At 54.3% G+C, this 18,675-nt stretch overlaps 1 protein-coding gene across 2 annotated transcripts; it reads right to left on the bottom strand.

The window, feature by feature from the left end:
* Nucleotides 1–1,563: 1,563 nt before the first annotated feature.
* LOC146021337 (uncharacterized) lies at nucleotides 1,564–14,997 on the bottom strand. Of its 2 annotated transcripts, none has more exons than XM_083155131.1 (4): nucleotides 14,912–14,997; nucleotides 9,016–9,045; nucleotides 3,281–3,448; nucleotides 1,564–1,765 (listed from the first exon to the last, which is right to left on the bottom strand). In XM_083155131.1, exons 1-4 carry the CDS (start codon nucleotides 14,988–14,990, stop codon nucleotides 1,629–1,631), a joined length of 414 nt encoding a protein of 137 aa, XP_083011257.1. In that variant the 5' UTR covers nucleotides 14,991–14,997; the 3' UTR covers nucleotides 1,564–1,628. The 2 variants fall into 2 exon arrangements, with proteins under 2 accessions (XP_083011257.1, XP_083011258.1); XM_083155132.1 differs by lacking the exon at nucleotides 14,912–14,997 and adding an exon at nucleotides 13,556–13,610.
* Nucleotides 14,998–18,675: the final 3,678 nt, after the last annotated feature.

The raw sequence follows: 18,675 nt of genomic DNA on the forward strand, positions 1-18,675 counted from the left end.
TGTGACCCGGGTTATATCTGACCCCTCGCTGTGTGTGTGACCCGGGTTATATCTGACCCCCAGCTGTGTGTGACCCGGGTTATATCTGACCCCTCGCTGTGTGTGTGACCCGGGTTATATCTGACCCCTCGCTGTGTGTGTGACCTGGGTTATATCTGACCCCTCCCCCGCTGTGTGTGTGACCCGGGTTACATCTGACCCCACGCTGTGTGTGTGACCCAGGTTACATCTGACCCCTCGCTGTGTGTGTGACCTGGGTTATATCTGACCCCTCCCCCGCTGTGTGTGGGACCCGGGTTATATCTGACCCCGCGCTGTGTGTGTGACCCGGGTTATATCTGACCCCTCGCTGTGTGTGGGACCCGGGTTATATCTGACCCCCAGCTGTGTGTGACCCGGGTTATATCTGACCCCTCGCTGTGTGTGGGACCCGGGTTATATCTGACCACTCGCTGTGTGTGTGACCTGGGTTATATCTGACCCCCCGCTGTGTGTGTGACCTGGGTTATATCTGACCCCTCGCTGTGTGTGTGACCCAGGTTATATCTGACCCCACGCTGTGTGTGTGACCCGGGTTATATCTGACCCCTCCCCCGCTGTGTGTGTGACCCAGGTTATATCTGACCCCTCCCCCTCTGTGTGTGTGACCCGGGTTATATCTGATCCCCTCGCTGTGTGTGTGACCCGGGTTATATCTGACCCCTCCCCCTCTGTGTGTGTGACCCGGGTTATATATGACCCCACGCTGTGTGTGTGTGACCCAGGTTACATCTGACCCCACGCTGTGTGTGTGACCCAGGTTACATCTGACCCCACGCTGTGTGTGTGACCCGGGTTACATCTGACCCCACGCTGTGTGTGTGACCCAGGTTACATCTGACCCCACGCTGTGTGTGTGACCCAGGTTACATCTGACCCCACGCTGTGTGTGTGACCCAGGTTACATCTGACCCCACGCTGTGTGTGTGACCCGGGTTACATCTGACCCCACGCTGTGTGTGTGACCCATGTTACATCTGACCCCACGCTGTGTGTGTGACCCAGGTTACATCTGACCCCACGCTGTGTGTGTGACCCAGGTTACATCTGACCCCACGCTGTGTGTGTGACCCAGGTTACATCTGACCCCACGCTGTGTGTGTGACCCGGGTTACATCTGACCCCACGCTGTGTGTGTGACCCGGGTTACATCTGACCCCACGCTGTGTGTGTGACCCGGGTTACATCTGACCCCACGCTGTGTGTGTGACCCAGGTTACATCTGACCCCATGCTGTGTGTGTGACCTGGGTTACATCTGACCCCCCGCTGCATGTGTGACCCGGGTTACATCTGACCACACGCTGTGTGTGTGTGACCTGGGTTACATCTGACCCCCACGCTGTGTGTGTGACCCGGGTTACATCTGACCCCACGCTGTGTGTGTGTGTGACCCGGGTTACATCTGACACCCCGCTGCATGTGTGACCCGGGTTACATCTGACCCCCATCACTATATACGCCTCTTATTTGGAGAGTTGACGTGAGGACCCATTAATGACACCTTTGGGTTAATGTGCTTTTATTACATGTGAAATATATGTGTCCATTTTCCAGTAACGGCCTGTAGGGTGCCCCCTGTCTGCCACCTCAGGCATTGCACAAGTTGCCAGAGCAGCATTCCACAGTTTTCTTGTTGTGCTCATATTTGGTCTTCGCGGCTTCTGCTTTTGCTTTAGCAGCATCGCGCGCGCATTTCTCCTTTGTGGTGCAGGAACGTCCCCAGACTGTGTGCAAGAGAGAGAGAGGGAGAGGTGAGGAACCAGTGGGAGAGGGGAGAATACTGCGGGAGAGAGAGAGAGAGGAGGATCCTGCGGGAGAAAGGAGGACCCTGCGGAAGTGGGAGAGGGAGAGGCGGGGACCCTGCAGGAGAGGGAGAGGGGAGGATACTGCGGGAGAGAGAGAGGAGGATCCTGCGGGAGAAAGGAGGACCCTGCGGAAGTGGGAGAGGGGAGAACCCTGTGGGATAGGGAAGGACCCTGCAGGAGAGGGAGAGGCGGGGACCCTGCAGGAGAGGGAGAGGGGAGAACCCTGTGGGATAGGGAAGGACCCTGCAGGAGAGGGAGAGGCGGGGACCCTGCAGGAGAGGGAGAGGGGAGAACCCTGCGGGAGAGGGAAAGGGGAGGACCCTGTGGGATAGGGAAGGACCCTGCAGGAGAGGGAGAGGCAAGGACCCTGCGGGAGAGGAGAGGACCCTGCAGGAAAGGGAGAGGCTAGCACCCTGCTGTAGAGGGGAGGACCTGCAGGACTCTGTGGGAGTGGTGAGCACCCTGCGGGAGTGGGAGAGGGGAGGAGCCTGTGAGAGAGGGAGAGGGGAGGACCCTGTGGGAGAGGGAGAGGGGAGGACCCTGTGGGAATGGGAGAGGGGAGGACCCTGTTGGGAGTGGGAGAGGGGAGGACTCTGCAGGAGAGAGAGACAAGGACCCTGCAGGAGAGGTGAGCACCCTGGGGGAGAGGGAGAGTCGAGCACCTGGTGGGAGAGGGAGAGGCGAGCACCCTGTGGGAGAGGAAGAGGTGAGCACACTGTGGGAGTGGGAAAGGAGAGCACCCTGCGGGAGTGGGAGAGTCAAGTACCCTGCGAGAGAGGTAGAGGCAAGCACCCTGCGAGAGAGGGAGAGGGGAGGACCCTGCGGGAGAGGGAGAGGGGAGGACACTGCAGGAGTGGCGAGCACCCTGCAGGAGTGGGAGAGGGTAGGAGCCTTATAGAGAGGGGAAGACTGCGGGAGAGGCGAGCAATCTGTGGGAGAGGTGAGGATCCTGTGGGAGAGGGAAGGACCCTGCAGGAGTGGGAGAGGGAGATGCAAGGACTCTGCGGGAGAGGGAGAGGGGAGGACCCTGTGGAAGAGGGAGAGGGGAGGAACCTGTGAGAGTTGGAAAGGGAGATGCAAGGACCCTGTGGGAGAGGGAGAGGGGAGGATCCAGCGGGAGAGGGGAGGACAATGCAGGAGTGGGGAGCACCCTGTGGGAGTGGGAGAGGGTAGAAGCCTGCAAGAGAGGGAGAGGGGAGGACCCTGCGGGAGAGGGAGAGGGAAGGACCCTGCGGGAGTGGTAGAGGGAGATGCAAGGACCCTGCAGGAGAGGGAGAGGTGAGGACCCAGCTGGAGTGGGAGAGGTGAGGACATGCGGGAGAGGGAGAGACCAGTGACACATAGCACTACCCTCAGATGGGACTGGTGAGTGATCTGATCCTTTGATAGGACTGGTGAGTTAACATTGTGGCCCCTGTGCCCAGAGGAACTTACCCATAATGCCCTTTGCTGTTGCAGCATAGTAATTATTTTTGTTCTCAGAGCCATCTGGTTCAAATATGGGGGTGTAGGCTTTCATGCAGGTGTCCTGCCCTACGGCGCAGTCCACCTCATTGCGTATTTTACATTCAGGGGGTGATCGGCAGACATGACACTTTACACCTGTAAGTAGAGGAGAGGGAGGGGGTATTCTACTGAATGTACAGAAAGTAGTGACCCAAACCGCCAACACATACACTAATACAAGTAGACACAGGACAGGTGCACACAGACACAGGGCAGGCACACAGACACAGGACAGGTGCACACAGACACAGGACAGGTGCACACAGACACAGGGCAGGCACACAGACACAGGGCAGGCACACAGACACAGGACAGGTGCACACAGACACAGGGCAGGTGCACACAGACACAGGGCAGGTGCACACAGACACAGGGCAGGTGCACACAGACACGGGACAGGTGCACACAGACACAGGGCAGGTGCACACAGACACAGGACAGGTGCACACAGACACAGGGCAGGTGCACACAGACACAGGGCAGGTGCACACAGACACAGGGCAGGTGCACACAGACACAGGGCAGGTGCACACAGACACGGGACAGGTGCACACAGACACGGGACAGGTGCACACAGACACAGGACAGGTGCACACAGACACAGGGCAGGTGCACACAGACACAGGACAGGTGCACACAGACACAGGACAGGTGCACACAGACACAGGGCAGGTGCACACAGACACAGGACAGGTGCACACAGACACAGGACAGGTGCACACAGACACAGGACAGGTGCACACAGACACGGGACAGGTGCACACAGACACAGGACAGGTGCACACAGACACAGGGCAGGTGCACACAGACACAGGACAGGTGCACACAGACACAGGGCAGGTGCACACAGACACAGGGCAGGTGCACACAGACACAGGGCAGGTGCACACAGATACAGGACAGGTGCACACAGACACAGGACAGGTGCACACAGACACAGGACAGGTGCACACAGACACGGGACAGGTGCACACAGACACAGGACAGGTGCACACAGACACAGGACAGGTGCACACAGACACAGGGCAGGTGCACACAGACACAGGACAGGTGCACACAGACACAGGGCAGGTGCACACAGACACAGGGCAGGTGCACACAGACACAGGGCAGGTGCACACAGATACAGGACAGGTGCACACAGACACAGGACAGGTGCACACAGACACAGGACAGGTGCACACAGACACAGGACAGGTGCACACAGATACAGGACAGGTGCACACAGACACAGGGCAGGTGCACACAGACACAGGGCAGGTGCACACAGACACGGGACAGGTGCACACAGACACAGGACAGGTGCACACAGACACAGGGCAGGTGCACACAGACACAGGGCAGGTGCACACAGACACGGGACAGGTGCACACAGACACAGGACAGGTGCACACAGACACAGGGCAGGTGCACACAGACACAGGGCAGGTGCACACAGATACAGGACAGGTGCACACAGACACAGGACAGGTGCACACAGACACAGGACAGGTGCACACAGATACAGGACAGGTGCACACAGACACGGGACAGGTGCACACAGACACAGGACAGGTGCACACAGACACAGGACAGGTGCACACAGACACAGGACAGGTGCACACAGATACAGGACAGGTGCACACAGACACGGGACAGGTGCACACAGACACAGGGCAGGTGCACACAGACACAGGGCAGGTGCACACAGACACAGGACAGGTGCACACAGACACAGGACAGGTGCACACAGACACAGGACAGGTGCACACAGACACAGGGCAGACACACAGACACAAGACAGGGGCACACAGACACAGGACAGGTGCACACAGACACAAGACAGGGGCACACAGACACAGGACAGGTGCACACAGACACAGGGCAGGCACACAGACACAGGGCAGGTGCACACAGATACAGGACAGGTGCACACAGACACAGGGCAGGTGCACACAGACACAGGGCAGGTGCACACAGACACAGGACAGGTGCACACAGACACGGGACAGGTGCACACAGACACAGGACAGGTGCACACAGACACAGGGCAGGCGCACAGACACAGGACAGGTGCACACAGACACAGGGCAGGTGCACACAGACACAGGGCAGGTGCACACAGACACAGGGCAGGTGCACACAGATACAGGACAGGTGCACACTGACACAGGACAGGTGCACACAGACACAGGACAGGTGCACACAGACACAGGACAGGTGCACACAGACACAGGGCAGGCACACAGACACAGGGCAGGCACACAGACACGGGACAGGTGCACACAGACACGGGACAGGTGCACACAGACACAGGACAGGTGCACACAGACACAGGGCAGGTGCACACAGACACAGGACAGGTGCACACAGACACAGGACAGGTGCACACAGACACAGGACAGGTGCACACAGACACAGGGCAGACACACAGACACAAGACAGGGGCACACAGACACAGGACAGGTGCACACAGACACAAGACAGGGGCACACAGACACAGGACAGGTGCACACAGACACAGGGCAGGCACACAGACACAGGGCAGGTGCACACAGATACAGGACAGGTGCACACAGACACAGGGCAGGTGCACACAGACACAGGGCAGACACACAGACACAGGGCAGGTGCACACAGACACAGGACAGGTGCACACAGACACAGGGCAGGCACACAGACACAGGACAGGTGCACACAGACACAGGACAGGTGCACACAGACACAGGACAGGTGCACACTGACACAGGACAGGTGCACACAGACACAGGACAGGTGCACACAGACACAGGGCAGGCACACAGACACAGGGCAGACACACAGACACAAGACTGGGGCACACAGACACAGGACAGGTGCACACTGACACAGGACAGGTGCACACAGACACAGGACAGGTGCACACAGACACAGGACAGGTGCACACAGACACAGGGCAGGCACACAGACACAGGGCAGGCACACAGACACGGGACAGGTGCACACAGACACGGGACAGGTGCACACAGACACAGGACAGGTGCACACAGACACAGGGCAGGTGCACACAGACACAGGACAGGTGCACACAGACACAGGACAGGTGCACACAGACACAGGACAGGTGCACACAGACACAGGGCAGACACACAGACACAAGACAGGGGCACACAGACACAGGACAGGTGCACACAGACACAAGACAGGGGCACACAGACACAGGACAGGTGCACACAGACACAGGGCAGGCACACAGACACAGGGCAGGTGCACACAGATACAGGACAGGTGCACACAGACACAGGGCAGGTGCACACAGACACAGGGCAGGCACACAGACACAGGGCAGACACACAGACACAAGACTGGGGCACACAGACACAGGACAGGTGCACACAGACACAGGGCAGGTGCACACAGACACAGGACAGGTGCACACAGACACAGGACAGGTGCACACTGACACAGGACAGGTGCACACAGACACAGGACAGGTGCACACAGACACAGGGCAGGCACACAGACACAGGGCAGACACACAGACACAAGACTGGGGCACACAGACACAGGACAGGTGCACACTGACACAGGACAGGTGCACACAGACACAGGACAGGTGCACACAGACACAGGGCAGGTGCACACAGACACAGGGCAGACACACAGACACAAATACATTCCCTCTGTGTCTGTTCTGTCACTGGGGCAGATGTCATACATGACCGGTACATACAGACACGGGACAGGTGCACACACAGACACAGGACAGGTATACACAGACACAGGACAGGTGCACACACACACAGACACAGGACAGGTGCGTGCACACATACACCGGACAGGTGCACACAGAACATATACACTAATACAGGCACAATCAGACACAAGACAGGGGCACACAGACACAGGTACACACATACACAAATACATTCCCTCTGTGTCTGTTCTGTCACTGGGGCAGATGTCATACATGACCGGTACATACAGACAGGGGTACAGGTGCACACACATACACATGACAGGCGCACACAGACACAGGACAGGCGCACACAGACACAGGACAGGCGCACACAGACACAGGACAGGCGCACACACACACAGACACAGGACAGGGGCACACAGACACAGGGACACAGGTACACACATACACAAATACATTCCCTCTGTGTCTGTTCTGTCACTGGGGCAGATGTCATACATGACCGGTACATACAGACAGGGGTACAGGTGCACACACATACACATGACAGGCGCACACAGACACAGGACAGGCGCACACACACACACAGACACAGGACAGGTGCACGCACACATACACCAGACAGGTGCACACAGAACATATACACTAATACAGGCACAAACAGACACAGGACAGGTGCACAGACACAGACACAGGACAGGTGCACACAGACACAGGACAGGTGCACACAGACACAGGGCAGGTGCACACAGACACAAGACAGGGGCACACAGACACAGGTACACACATACACAAATACATTCCCTCTGTGTCTGTTCTGTCACTGGGGCAGATGTCATACATGACCGGTACATACAGACAGGGGTACAGGTGCACACACATACACATGACAGGCGCACACAGACACAGGACAGGTGCACACAGACACAGGACAGGCGCACACAGACACAGGACAGGCGCACACACACACAGACACAGGACAGGGGCACACAGACACAGGGACACAGGTACACACATACACAAATACATTCCCTCTGTGTCTGTTCTGTCACTGGGGCAGATGTCATACATGACCGGTACATACAGACACGGGACAGGTGCACACAGAACATATACACTAATACAGGCACAAACATACACAGGACAGGTGCACAGACACAGACACATGACAGGTGCACACAGACACAGGGCAGGTGCACACAGACACAGGACAGGTGCACAGACACAGACACAGGACAGGTGTGCACACACATACACAGGACAGGTGCACACAGAACATATACACTAATACAGGCACAAACAGACACAGGACAGGTGCACAGACACAGACACAGGACAGGTGCACACAGACACAGGGCAGGTGCACACAGACACAGGGCAGGTACAGACACAGACACAGGACAGGTGTGCACACACATACACAGGACAGGTGCACACAGAACATATACACTAATACAGGCACAAACAGACACAGGACAGGTGCACAGACACAGACATAGGACAGGTGCACACACAGACACAAGACAGGGGCACACACAGACACAGGTACACACATACATGAATACACCATTCCCTGCATATCTGCTGTCTATTCTGTCACTGGGGCAGATGTCATACATGACCGGTACATACAGATACAGAACAGGTGCACACACAGACACAGGACAGGTACACACAGACACAGGACAGACACTCAGGACAGGTACACACAGACACAGGACAGACACTCAGGACAGGTACACACAGACACAGAACAGACACACAGGACAGGTACACACAGACACAGGACAGACACAGGACAGGTACACTCAGACACAGGACAGGTACACTCAGACACAGGACAGACACTCAGGACAGGTACACACAGACACAGGACAGACACACAGGACAGGTACACACAGACACAGGACAGACACTCAGGACAGGTACACACAGACACAGAACTGGAGACTAATGCTGGGACCGTGGTATTATAGGTACAACCTCCCCTCAGTCTCTCACTCACCGGTCTTCTTCGGAGGCTCTGATGCTGCTTCTGGGAGGAGAAAGAGAGTATTAGAGGTCAGTAATAATGTCCTGTCCCCCTCCCCCACCTGTCTCCTCTCACTCTACTACCTACCACGAATACACTCCACACCCAGGTCCAGAGGATGCCCCCGGTGCAGGAGATATCACAGGATGCCCCCGGTGCGGGAGATATCACAGGATGCCCCCGGTGCAGGAGATATCACAGGATGCCCCCAGTGCAGAAGATATCACAGGATGCCCCCGGTGCAGGAGATATCACAGGATGCCCCCGGTGCAGGAGATATCACAGGATGCCCCCGGTGCAGGAGATATCACAGGATGCCCCCGGTGCAGGAGATATCACAGGATGCCCCGGGTGCAGGAGATATCACAGGATGCCCCCGGTGCAGGAGATATCACAGGATGCCCCCGGTGCGGGAGATATCACAGGATGCCCCCGGTGAGGAGATATCACAGGATGCCCCCGGTGCAGGAGATATCACAGGATGCCCCCGGTGCAGGAGATATCACAGGATGCCCCCGGTGCAGGAGATATCACAGGATGTCCCCGGTGCAGGAGATATCACAGGATGCCCCCGGTGCAGGAGATATCACAGGATGCCCCCGGTGCAGGAGATATCACAGGATGCCCCCGGTGCGGGAGATATCACAGGATGCCCCCGGTGAGGAGATATCACAGGATGCCCCCGGTGCAGGAGATATCACAGGATGCCCCCGGTGCAGGAGATATCACAGGATGCCTCCGGTGCAGGAGATATCACAGGATGCCCCGGGTGCAGGAGATATCACAGGATGCCCCCGCTGCAGGAGATATCACAGGATGCCCCCGGTGCAGGAGATATCACAGGATGTCCCCGGTGCTGGAGATATCACAGGATGCCCCCGGTGCAGGAGATATCACAGGATGTCCCAGGTGCAGGAGATATAACAGGATGCCCCCCGGTGTAGGAGATATCACAGGATGCCCCCGGTGCAGGAGATATCACAGGATGTCCCCGGTGCAGGAGATATCACAGGATGTCCCCCGGTGCAGGAGATATCACAGGATGCCCCCGGTGCAGGAGATATCACAGGATGCCCCCAGTGCAGGAGATATCTCAGGATGTCCCCGGTGCAGGAGATATCACAGGATGCCCCCGGTGCAGGAGATATCACAGGATGCCCCCGGTGCGGGAGATATCACAGGATGTCCCCGGTGCAGGAGATATCACAGGATGCCCCCGATGCAGGAGATATCACAGGATGCCCCCGGTGCAGGAGATATCACAGGATGCCCCCGGTGCAGGAGATATCACAGGATGCCCCCGGTGCAGGAGATATCACAGGATGCCCCCGGTGCAGGAGATATCACAGGATGCCCCCGGTGCAGGAGATATCACAGGATGCCCCCGGTGCAGGAGATATCACAGGATGCCCCCGGTGCAGGAGATATCACAGGATGCCCCCAGTGCAGGAGATATCTCAGGATGTCCCCCGGACCGGTGCAGGAGATATCACAGGATGCCCCCGGTGCAGGAGATATCACAGGATGCCCCCAGTGCAGGAGATATCTCAGGATGTCCCCCGGACCGGTGCAGGAGATATCACAGGATGCCCCCGGTGCAGGAGATATCACAGGATGCCCCCGGTGCAGGAGATATCACAGGATGCCCCCGGTGCAGGAGATATCACAGGATGCCCCCGGTGCAGGAGATATCACAGGATGCCCCCGGTGCAGGAGATATCACAGGATGCCCCCGGTGCAGGAGATATCACAGGATGTCCCCGGTGCAGGAGATATCACAGGATGCCCCCGGTGCAGGAGATATCACAGGATGCCCCCGGTGCAGGAGATATCAAAGGATGCCCCCCGGTGCTGGAGATATCACAGGATGCCCCCAGTACAGGAGATATCACAGGATGCCCCCGGTGCAGGAGATATCACAGGATGTCCCCGGTGCAGGAGATATCACAGGATGCCCCCGGTGCAGGAGATATCACAGGATGCCCCCGGTGCAGGAGATATCACAGGATGCCCCCGGTGCAGGAGATATCACAGGATGCCCCCGGTGCAGGAGATATCACAGGATGCCCCCGGTGCAGGAGATATCACAGGATGCCCCCGGTGCAGGAGATATCACAGGATGCCGCCGGTGCAGGAGATATCACAGGATGCCCCCGGTGCAGGAGATATCACAGGATGCCCCCGGTGCAGGAGATATCACAGGATGCCCCCGCAGCATAGTCCCCTCCCACATCCTGCAGCATAGTCCCCTCCCACATCCTGCAGCATAGTCCCCTCCCACATCCTGCAGCATAGTCCCCTCCCACATCCTGCAGCATAGTCCCCTCCCACATCCTGCAGCATAGTCCCCTCCCACATCCTGCAGCATAGTCCCCTCCCCTCCCGAATAGTCTCCATGATATCGCATTGATCTCTGGCTCCCTGCAGAGTCTAGAAATCTCCCCATTCTGCCTATTACACTTGGGGGGTTATTATGGTTGATTCGCAAGGCTCCACCCATTAGCAGGGGCAATTCCCTGGCAGGGCCTGCGAATGGCTGTCACACAGCGAAGGTGCACTTACATACGTGTGGACGCTTGGGAGGAAGTGAGCGTGCAAATGACGTGGTGATATCAGCTGGTCGCCCCCATGTCATCAGGGAAAGCCCATGAAACGCTGGGGGTTCCCTTATGCAAATATCCCACCCCGCGCCCCTCCACGCCCCCCCACCCGCACACTCGGGTGCGTGCGCCCGGCGAACACCCTCTTCACCATAGCCGCACACATCCAGAGTTTGCACATGCGCAGAAATGACCCGGCACATGCAAAACCAAGAACAAGAAATATATATACACAATATAAACACATCCATTTACATGGGTCCATCCGCACCATTTCCCTGCATTGGTGATAAAGCGCAATGGTCCCTACGGAACCGCATGTAATATAACATTTATGAACAAGCCCCGATATTTATACAATGGATGATAATAATAATACGGCTGCCAGTCTTCACAGATAAGTGACTGTCACCCCTTAAACAAAAACTGTGGAAACAACTGCGCCAATATTTTTCTCACAAGGGGGGAGATTCTCTAAAAATCGCGGCTCAGCTCCGCCCCCCTTCGCCGCCCATCGCATACATAATTATCGCAAATGTTCCAACATATGCGATAATTATGGCAAAGGACAGCTCTTGCGTTAAGAGCTGTCCTTTGCGGTGAGAGTCGCCGGGTCCCATTGGGTCGCCGGTGGCGACCCCCTCCCTCCCTTACCCGGCACTGCTGCTGCTGCTGCACCAAGCTCTCCTCCTCCCTGCACCCAGAAGAGGATTTTAGGGCAGGGAGGAGGTCACAGGTTAGGGGGGTCAATGCGGGGCAGCGGTAGGTCGGTGCGGGGTGGTGGTGGGTTTGCGTTAGAAGCCCATAGGCTTCTATGGGGCATCGCCAGATTTTTCTGGCGATGCCCCCCGCAGCGGGAACCCGGCGGGGGATGCTTAGAGCATCCCAAAATGCGGTAAAAACCCGATAACGGGGTTTTTACCGCATTTTTTGCTTAGAGAATCTCCCCCAAGGCTGGAAAAAAGTCACAACAGTTTGTGTCTGTTGAACGAGAGGATGATCCTTTGGGGTTTCTCTCTGTCACTTCCCAATGTCACTCTCCGAAAATTAGTCCACCTTGAAAAAGACAACCTAGAGCAACGGTAGGCAACTGGTGGACCGCGGTCCGACTCCGGACCGCAAAGTACAGGTAACCGGACCTTCTCTAGAATATAGATTAGTGCCGCAGAGCTACAGGTGCCAGCACTATAGTGATTGGTTACATGCAGTAGCGCACGCAGGGGGGGTTTCTGAGTACCCAGAACCCCCCCCCCCCCAGGAGTCTAAGGGCCCTAGGCTGAAAGCTGAGGGTTCCCTCTTTCCATGGGTATAAGAATTTAAAAAATCGGCCCTTGGGAATCGGAGATATCTGACTTCAAAGCAGTGGTCCCCATCCAAGCCTGTTAATTGCTCTTCCCAGTCAGATATTTCAGGTTCTGTCTGACTTAGAGTTTTTTCTGAGGGTATATTCCAAAAGCTGGGACTCTCCCCCATTGGTGGACACTAGTAGCTTGTCTCTACTGTTCCCAGAACCAGAGATATCAGCCTTCCAGCAGCTGGTTACTGCTCCAGCTCCACACACCTGGTATGTAGTTTTATATTCTCGTTGGCAGCAGATTGCTCTGCCTCCTGAACTCTGAACCATTTGGTAGGTGGGATTCTCTAGTTTTTAATTCCATTAAAATCTAATAAATCTATTTCTGGGAACTGGAGTTATCTACAGTCAAGCAAGCTGTCCTCCCACCAGAAAATTATGAATAATAAGCCCACCCCACTATACACCCCTCCTCTGCGTATTAAACATCCTCTACGCCCACCACGCTACTAGGTGTACCTTTCCCCCAATTCCTAAAAGCCCTCCCTGATCCCCCATCCCAATTACCCCCATCCCTTTTTCCACCATCCCTCTTACCCCTTACCCCCATCCCTCTTACCCTGCAGCAGGAAAACGGCCAGCACCAAACACAAAATAGTCAGTTTCATCTTTTCTCTCTGACTACAGGAATCTGTCTCTGTGGCTTATATATCCCAGTAATCACCCCCCCCCCCCCCCGCCTCCCTCCTGCCTGCCACTCCCAACCTCTGATTATAAATAATCCACACCTGTACACACAGCACATAGGGCCTTATTCTAGTTCACTCTTTCTGACAAAATTCTTATTAGATGGACAAAACCATGTGCACTGCAGGTGGGGCAGATGTAACATGTGCAGAGAGAATTAGATTTGGGTGGGGGTTTTACTTAAAAGTGAGATCTATATTGCAGTGTAGAAATAAAGCAGCCAGTATTTACCCTGCACAGAAACAAAATAACTCACCCAAATCTAACTCTCTCTGCACATTTTACATCTGCCCCCCTACACTGCACATGGGTTTGTCTAAGAAGGAATTTGTCAGAAAGACTAGAATAAGGCCCATAGTCACCGGCCTAGTATATACCGTGCAGTCCTATAAACACCTGTACACAGTGGCGTAACTATAAATTTTGCTCCCCCCTGCCATAAAATTTTGTGTAAATTTTTGTCTGTTGCGATGATTGGCCAGATTGTTCTGGCCGCTCGCATGAGAGATTCGCTGCCTGTGGCAATCTGGCCAATCATCGCAACAGACACAAATTTACCCTCCTTAACAACATCAAAAATTCTCCCCTCATACCGGAGGGGTCAGAATGTAAAAGATAAAGTAGTGCGCACTGACATTGCCGGTCTATCTCCAACTCCTAAATCCCATTTCCTAACACGCAAGAAAGGTCATTTCAAATGTTTGGGCTGCACCACCTGCTCCCAGGAATTGGGCGATCATTTCTTCCACCCCAGATCAGGAGAAAAAATCCAGATACATTATCCCTTCACATGCAGCAGCCGCTATGTTGTGCATTATGTTAAATGCCCTTGCGGTTTACTATACATAGGGAAAACAATCAGAAAGAATAGCGATGCCTAGGAGTAGTATCAGAGCAGCCTTAGAAGGCAAGGGATCGGACCAACCCGTTGCCCGACATTTTAAATTGTCCTTTCATCCTCTACCTACATTGAGATATAAGATCATTGTGTACCCACCAACTCCAGAGGAGGTGACAGGGGCCGCCGGCTCCTTCAGCTCGAAGCCAGATGGATTTATAGACTACAGACAGTACAACCTCTAGGCTTAAATGAACAACTGTCCTGCACATGCAGTCAACACAATGTCGACTATAATGTCCGCTGACAACATATAACGCACACAGCCCGTATGATATCAAGTTATCCATATCTGTCAGCTTTGCTTCGGATGGTGAGTGCGATACTTACTGGCACCACAGAGGACACTTTGCTTATATGATATATAATAATGGCTTCTTTCTGGCCATGTCACGCACATAGCCTGCATTGCTACATAACGCATCACAAACAAGTAATTCCTGTAAGATAGTTTGTGACTTGGTGATTGCCATGTAATGGATGTTTATTGTGATGTCATCAGTACTATGGAGAATCCGCCATCTGTTTTTAATGCACATTGTTTGTATCACATCACCTAGGTGACGGTGAACACTGTGTCTGCCACGGCCCCCCTGGGAGTCCGGACCTGGGGACATGACGTCACCCGGCTCCCGGCCACGGCGCTAGTGGAAATGTACAGCAGCGGTTTATGCACTGATCATGTGCAAAATGTAAGTACTGCATTTTGTCTCATTTATGTATTGATAAAGGGTGTACAAGCCTGAAACGTGGCTGTAGCAGCCTCTGGTCTAAGCTGTCATTTATATCACTGCATTCTGTTGAATGAAAGGTGTCGCGAGTGCCTCAGGATATCTACCACATATTTCTCCCTGCAAGGGGATAGAGAGCACCGGACCCCCGTTTGTATCTATAGGAGAGTGCCACACATATCTACAATCTATATATATATATATATATATATATATATATATATATATATATATATATATATATATCTAAGGATGGGGGGTTGTGACCCTGTCTGCACAGAAAGTGTAGAGGTGCGCTGATGGCAGTTTCACCATCTTAGATACCTTGTTACCCCTGAGGAAGTCCCTATGGGACGAAACGCGTAGGGTCTCTCGGAAGTGGTATCTCACATCAAATTTATGATGCGAACATCTGTATGAAATACATATTTTTTATACTTTTTATTGTATGAAATAAAAACTTTTTACTGCTTTATATGTGTGCATATATACAGTTTTGGTGAAACTGCCATCAGCGCACCTCTACACTTTCTTTCTCTGTCTCTCTCTCTCTCTCTCTATATATATATATAATGTATTTATTTGTTTATTTACAGTTTCTTATATAGCGCAGCATATTCAGTATTCCGCACACCAGTTACCAACAGCAGTAGTGCTGCTTATACATATGCCCACACCAGTTGCCGATGCTAGTAGCGCTGCCTGTACATATGCCCACACCAGTTGCCGATGCTAGTAGCGCTGCCTATACATATGCCCACACCAGTTGCCGATGCTAGTAGCGCTGCCTGTACATATGCCCACACCAGTTGCCGATGCTAGTAGCGCTGCCTATACATATGCTCACACCAGTTGCCGACACTAGTAGTGCTGACTATACATATGCCCACATCAGTTGCCGACACTAGTAGCGCTGCCTATACATATGCCCACACCAGTTGCCGATGCTAGTAGCGCTGCCTGTACATATGCCCACACCAGTTGCCGACACTAGTAGCGCTGCCTGTACATATGCCCACACCAGTTGCCGATGCTAGTAGCGCTGCCTATACATATGCCCACACCAGTTGCTGATGATAGTAGCGTTGCTGCCTATACATATGACTACACCAGTTGCCGACACTAGTAGCGCTGCCTATACATATGCTCACACCAGTTGCCAATGCTAGTAGCGCTGCCTATACATATGCTCACACCAGTTGCCGACACTAGTAGTGCTGACTATACATATGCCCACATCAGTTGCCGACACTAGTAGCGCTGCCTATACATATGCCCACACCAGTTGCCGATGCTAGTAGCGCTGCCTGTACATATGCCCACACCAGTTGCCGACACTAGTAGCGCTGCCTGTACATATGCCCACACCAGTTGCCGATGCTAGTAGCGCTGCCTATACATATGCCCACACCAGTTGCTGATGATAGTAGCGTTGCTGCCTATACATATGACTACACCAGTTGCCGACACTAGTAGCGCTGCCTGTACATATGCCCACACCAGTTGCCGATGCTAGTAGCGCTGCCTATACATATGTCCACACCAGTTGCTGATGATAGTAGCGTTGCTGCCTATACATATGACTACACCAGTTGCCGACACTAGTAGCGCTGCCTATACATATGCCCACACCAGTTACTGACAGTAGTAGCGCTGCTTACACGTAACACCCACACCAGTTGCCAACAGCAGTATACCTGTACATATGCCCAAAGCAGTTGCCAACACTAGTAGCACTACCTGTACATATGCCCACACCAGTAGCTGACACTAGTAGCGCTGCTTGTGGATATGCCCACACCAGTTGCCGACACTAGTAGTGCTGCCTGTACATATACCCACACCAGTTGCCGACACTAGTAGCGCTGCCTGTACATATATCCACACCAGTTGCCGACACTAGTAGCGCTGCCTATACATATGACTACACCAGTTGCCGACACTAGTAGCGCTGCCTATACATATGTCCACACCAGTTGCCGACACTAGTAGCGCTGCCTGTACATATGTCCACACCAGTTGCCGACACTAGTATCGCTGCCTGTACATATGTCCACACCAGTTGCCGACACTAGTAGCGCTTAGGAGCAGAGAGGGAGCCTCTGTGCTGTCAGTGCTGCTGCCTGTAATGCAGTGTGACACAGGCGCAGCAGCTGCGGAGGGGAGTGTCATCATTAGGAAATAGGCTGGCCGGGCCACGGGCGGGTGCTGCAAACATGCGGGGGTCATTCGGAGGTGCCTGTGCACCCCCAGCACCCCCGTGCGTATGCTTATGAGTCAGATGATTGTCAGTGCGCCGGGTGGGTGCTGTTGCCCGGCGCCCACACAGACCCTGCTGCGGCTCGCTGCTCCAAGCGGCAGCGGGCACTGCCTTACACAAGCTACGCCACTGGTTGGCCGGGCCACAGGCGGGTGCTGCAGATGCTGGTCACTGGAGGTGCTGCAAACGTGCGGGGGTCATTCTGAGGTGCCCGGCCTATTATAGAACGTGCGGTCCTATACCTGTATTAGTATGTATAATTGACACCATGAATACGCTGTACACATCCAGTATCCGCGTATTATATACTTTCCCGCCTGCTGCGGACAGTCCCAGTAACTTCCACCTGTACTGTAGCGAGGTTGTCCCTCCTGCGGCCATGTTCCTGGTTACCTGCGAGCGTGCAGTAGAGTCTGGCAGAGTCTATACCTGGGTGTTGAGGGTCAGATATGTATTTCAGCCGCCATAACAATTAGGCCAACATATTAGCAGGCATAAAACAGAAAGCCGTAATGATACCTGGACTTCAGATGTACTGAGAATCTGCCATGGTGTGACGTGACCGGCGCTGCGATGGAGGAGGGGCTTACACAGACCGAAGCTCCGGTCAGCAGAGGCAATGATGCTGCATTTATCACATTCCTCTGATGAAAGCGCTAATGATACTGAACAAACGCGTTGATACTGTTTTCACCATTGGGGTCACACGGGGATAGGGAGGTCCGGGACTTATGTCGGCTGTATGTAAGTGTGGAGTGCAGCCATATTACTGACGGGCGAGGATCACTGGATCACACCTCATCATAGCACATACAAGGCATGTGTCGCCTACACATACTGCAGCGCAGGTGGAAGTACACATTAATAATGTCACATTGTCAGGGTTATTGGCTCACTGAAGGAAAATGTGCCATATTAGAGTGATATATGGCTTCATACTGTATATCACCCTACCTCTGCCCCTCAGGATGGGAACTCCCTTACAGGCAGTGACATGGCAGCTAGGTCAGGGCGTGTGCCCCAATTATACCAGCCCCAGGTGCTAGATCTTGTTATTGTTCTCTGCTTGCACAATAGGGAGGGACCCGAGACATCTCCCTATG

This window comes from Crinia signifera, chromosome 7, assembly GCF_055691185.1.
Source record: "Crinia signifera chromosome 7, ASM5569118v1, whole genome shotgun sequence".
Taxonomy (NCBI): Eukaryota; Metazoa; Chordata; class Amphibia; order Anura; family Myobatrachidae; genus Crinia; species Crinia signifera.